A 4,989-nucleotide genomic window follows, 5' to 3' on the forward strand; every position below is an offset into this window, starting at 1 on the left:
CCCCCCCAAAAAAAAAGGTCACTCACTAATATTTTGTTGACCACCTTTAGCTTCAGTTATGACACACATTGTTTCTATAAGCTTCTGCAATGTCTCAAGCTTTATTTCCATCCAGTGTTGCATTAATTTTTCACCAACTTCTTGCACTGATGATGGTAGATTCCTCAGCATATCCCACAGACTCTCGATGGACTCTGTGGAKCCAATCCATGTGTGAAAATGATGTCTCATGCTCCCTGAACACTTTCACAACTCCAGCCCCATGAATCCTGGCATTGTCATCTTGGAATATGGCCGTGYCATCAGGGAAGATACAATCATTGATGGAATAACCTGGTTATTCAGTATATTCAGGCAGCCAGCTGACCAGGACTCTGGAGTACCAATCTGTTTGTTATTAAAGGGTTATTTTCTCATACATGATGCATCTGCAAATTTCCAACCTCATAATTCTCTCCTATTCTGCTGTAATTTAGAGACAGCACAAATTAAATAGAAGCATATAGCCAATTTTAAAAAGTACCAAACTTTATAATTAATGAGGTGCAGCTTTTCAAATCTCCTGTTAAAATGCAAGCAAACCTTCTTTATCTTTAATGATTTCATTTCACGGCTAAAGCTGAAATAAAAAACAAACAAACAGGTAAATTAAAACACGTTACCAACTTGTACAGAGATTATTCCATTACTAAACACAAAATTGTAACATTAAATTAGTGGTCAGTAAGAAATGCCTCAACAACATGATTTAAATTTTAAATAGGGCCACAGGGAAGATGAAATTGTAATTTCTAGTTTTTATTTTTTATTTTTGAGTGATGCGTTTGTTTTCACTCATTTGTAAGCTTGGAGAGAGACACCCCCCTGCAGACCTGCAGCTGCTGTGGGGCTTAGTGAATAAAATCAAAGTTAGCAGCAGCTAGCAGGCTGAGGCTGAAGGGGAACTGGGTCTTGTTGTGAATCCTAATGTTGAAATGAAAATYGCTCTGAAACTTTGCATGCCTGACATTTCGCTGTGCTCAACTCAGAACATGTTAAACTAGCTTTAAAAAAATTCAGTGTCAGTAAACCTTGGCTTTTGGCTGCACTCTAAAGATTATTATTATGATTATTATTATTTTTTATTATTATTCTTACAGCTCATTGTGTTTTTTCATCATGTTTAGTCTTGGGAAATATAATTTCTTTGCCAAAAGTCATTAAAGTCAAAAGTTTATAGTGAGTTCTGAATTGTAAAATACAAAATACTACTTGTAGGAGAGAAAGAAGACAAAATGCACACACACCCACACACTTTCTTAAACAGAAACAACTCTTTGTTTTTGTTCGTACATTGAATATCTGAGCCATGCTGTTTAGTACAAAAACATTCAGGTTACCTTGATGCTTTTTCATGACAGTCCAGGTTTTTCACAAAGACACACTAAAACAACACATTTTCACACAACAACCTTTTCATGTTTAATAAACTGCTTTCTGAACTATTTATCCTTCTGCTTTTCATGGACTTGTGTCCGTTTTGGTTTCGTGACCACAGCCATCTGTTGGACTATTTCCCCGTGTTGTTTCTAATTGAAGCGTGATGTAATGAGTGTTCATTTCAACATCAAGGCCGTTTGCAGAATGAGCAAAAAAAAAATGTTCTGAGTGTTCAAAGATGCTGTTACGAACAGGATTCATTTCAGAAAAAATGCATGATTGACCTCACAGTAGTCATTTTACATCCACTTAGCAGCTTTTATTCAACAACATAAAACAAGGATTTAAAAAAAAAACAAAAAAAAAAAAACAAAGACTGGGTGAAAAAAGTGGTTCTGAAGGTTTTAAAATATCTTTAACATGATAATGTAAAGGCTGAGGATGAACCAATACCTACATTAGTATTAGGTATGAGTCCAGTACTGTGTAAATGTACTTGTGATCATAAAAGTAAAAAAAAAAAACTGTACATGATATCACTTTATAGCATCATGAGACAGGAGGAACAATGTTAGCTGCGTGTGTGTGTGTGTGTGTGTGTGTGTGTGTGTGTGGGTTGCCTACCTGTCAACAGCAGAGTGGGACAGTGGTCTGCTGTCCTGTGGGGACAGGTAGCTGTAGGATGCAGATCCTCCCACCACTCTGATCTTAAACGCCGCAGCGTTCTGCAGACACAAACCCACATTCAAACTGCGTCCTTCAACACAGCCATATCCCAAAACAGACGTGAGATTTTAAAAGGAGGCAGAGTTCTGTTTATTTCCACTCCTCTAAAAGTCTCACACAAATTACTTATCATCAAATAAACACGGTGACACCTAATTAAATTGTCCAGCTGTGAGAAAACACTAAACAAATGGCAGGCTGTTCCACTTGGTGGCATTTTGCTGCTCCACTTTTTAGCAGATCTAAAACTCAGGAAGCTCATTATGGTGTTTGGCTAATTTGTCTGCCACGCTCCTCTTTTAATTAAAAAAAAAGGAAGCTAAGTTTCTATTTTGCTTTTACAGTACTGCTACTGAAGACAAGGATCTGTTCAAGAAGCCAGTGAGTGTTGTTTGCTCAAACAGAACTAATATTCATCATGGTAATTTCTTGGTGACACGCTCGCCGCTCAGAGCTGTTTGGTTTGAAGTTTGCTCACATTTATGCATCAATCTGTTTATGTAATGAGGTTTTGACAGGAGCAGATTTTTTTGTGGCCTTGTGGAAAGATGGTCATTGTGGTTACACAATTTCCACTCTTAAATAGATCATTTCTATCTTTTAAAGTGAAGCAGACACATCAAGATTWAAATCCTTCAGTTGGGGTCWGTATAAAGTGGAACTGCAATGCTTTGKTCTGAATTCCTCCTCAACTCCGCAACCCTTTATTTTGCCCTTTTTCTAAGCTGTGCCTCAAATCAACTCTTTTTAAGGCTGTCTCTTTAAATCCAAACAGGGGCTTCACACCCTGCCCCCACCCMSCCTCCAACTTCCAGAGTGGTTCTAGTTAGATAGAGGGGTTTACGTAGCTGCACAGAAACTTTTTATTTACAACTAACTAACTTGTCCATCCAGCTTTACATGATGGAGTTCTGTCACAAATATCATGATGTAATGGTTCAATAAACATCATGGAAAATAGAGAAAACAGAACGGGCTGAAAAAATATGAGCCAAACAGAAGATAGATATTTTTGCAGCACCAGGAGAGACTAAATTCTACTTTTCTGCACTCCTAGAGACTCTGAGTAAACAACACAATGCATTTAACTGTTGATTTAATGTGAAATATCAAGGTTAATGAAGGAAAGTTTGCAGGAGCTGCTATGAAACCTTTGAGATCTGAGTTTTTAAAATTCTTACATAAATTTCTCATTTCCTGATGTTAGAGTGTGGCAGGTTGCTGAGGGTTTTGAACAGGCACAAAATGTGTTTTATTGTTGACGGGAGATTTTGTGCTTTGAGATCTCGAGGTTATTAGATTTCAGTTTGAAAAAAAAATACAAGACTGTCTCCACGCTTTAGTTAATTTAGAACAGACGATGTCCCCCGTCACTTGAAAACATTTGTGCAGCAGCAGTTCAGGCACATGAAAAGCAGACGGCACATCCCTCACGCTGCGCTGTGAAGGCGGTTCTCGTCGCTCTCCTGCAGCTGCACGCTGAGCGGACGAGCCTGCCGTGCGTTTATTTCAACCAGAACTAACTCGGCGCAGAGTTCACGTGGCGATTTGAAGATGAAATCACTTCAACTTCGTGTTCATCCACTTGAGTTGAAAGGAAGAGGAAAGTTGTAGCAAAAACAACACACACACACACACACACACACACACACACACACACACACACACACACACACCTGCCTGCTCTCAGCACAAACTGCTTAATTATGTGCTTATCAGTGAGAGCGACATCTCTCTTTGATAAAAATTGAAACTAATAAAAAGTAATAACTACTCAGTCCTGAGTCCCAGGACTCAAACTCTTGAATACCTTTCAGAGCACATCACAGCTGCAGAGTGTCTGCCAATTTACCTGCCTTTTTTTTTCTCCAAAAACAAAAGATCCTTTTTTTTGTCTTGTAATTGTAGGATGAAATGTTTGCAGACGTTTGAATGTCAATGAGGGTTTCCTAAACTTTTTTGATGGGCGCTGGTAAAATTATTACATTAGAAAAAAACAAGTCCTTTAGAGTTTTACTTTGTAGCCTGACAGACAGGTGACCCCGAGGCAGACCCAGAACTCACTGGAAGGAATGATAGATCTGCTCTGACCTACGAACATCTCGATATAACCCCCTGTGGATTTAGCTCTCCAGGAGGAGCTCTGTACTCTTCTCCTGGACTCGTTACCTCAGAGTAGTGTTGTAGTACTTGAAACCGGTCTTGGTCTTAAGACCAGTCTCAAGACCAGTTTTTGATGGTCTTGGTCTTGTCTCGGTCTCGGACATTGAGAACTCTGAATTTTATTTCAAAACCAGTCAAGACCACAACTGTGGAAATATCACTAAACAGCCAGATTATTGTCCCATTGATTTGTTAATCTTGCTTTCATTGGATTTAAAATGTTGATTCAAATCCAAACCTGACTTATTGCTATTTATGTATTTTTGTTACCAGCTGTCACCCATCCGCACCCCCCGTCACTTGCATGCAGCACTCCTGGAAAGTGAACCGTGGTTCTCTGGGAGCGGTAAAGGATGTCTTCAAAATTTTGGCTACATTATTCATAAATATTGTAAAACAATAACAACCAGGAGAAAGCGCACAGCAACTTGTACATTCAGCAGTGCTTTACTTTCGGAGATGGTGGGGACGTCAAACTTTTATCGCCACTAACATTAACAATCTGCCTCTGTAGCAGAATTATTTCCTCTGCCCTCACACAAAGATTTAATCAATTTTAGCTCTTTATATTAAGTTGGCTAAAGTGGGGAAAAAAGGTAATTAGTCAGCACCAATTGCTCAAGTTCTTCCACCTAAAACGATGAGAGAGGCCTGTGATTGACATCATAGTTAGACCTCAAC

The 4,989-nt window shown here is 38.8% G+C and overlaps 1 protein-coding gene across 1 annotated transcript in view; it reads right to left on the reverse strand.

Annotated features, from left to right (window-relative positions):
* usp43a (ubiquitin specific peptidase 43a) overlaps positions 1-4,989 on the reverse strand; it is an 84,844-nt gene that overhangs the window by 22,887 nt on the left and 56,968 nt on the right. The window contains exon 9 of the mRNA XM_014004977.1: positions 2,044-2,144. Within this exon, the coding sequence (XP_013860431.1) occupies positions 2,044-2,144 (101 nt within the window). The remainder of the gene's footprint in view (positions 1-2,043; positions 2,145-4,989) is intronic.

This window comes from Austrofundulus limnaeus, unplaced genomic scaffold, assembly GCF_001266775.1.
Source record: "Austrofundulus limnaeus strain Quisiro unplaced genomic scaffold, Austrofundulus_limnaeus-1.0 Scaffold27, whole genome shotgun sequence".
Classification (NCBI taxonomy): Eukaryota; Metazoa; Chordata; class Actinopteri; order Cyprinodontiformes; family Rivulidae; genus Austrofundulus; species Austrofundulus limnaeus.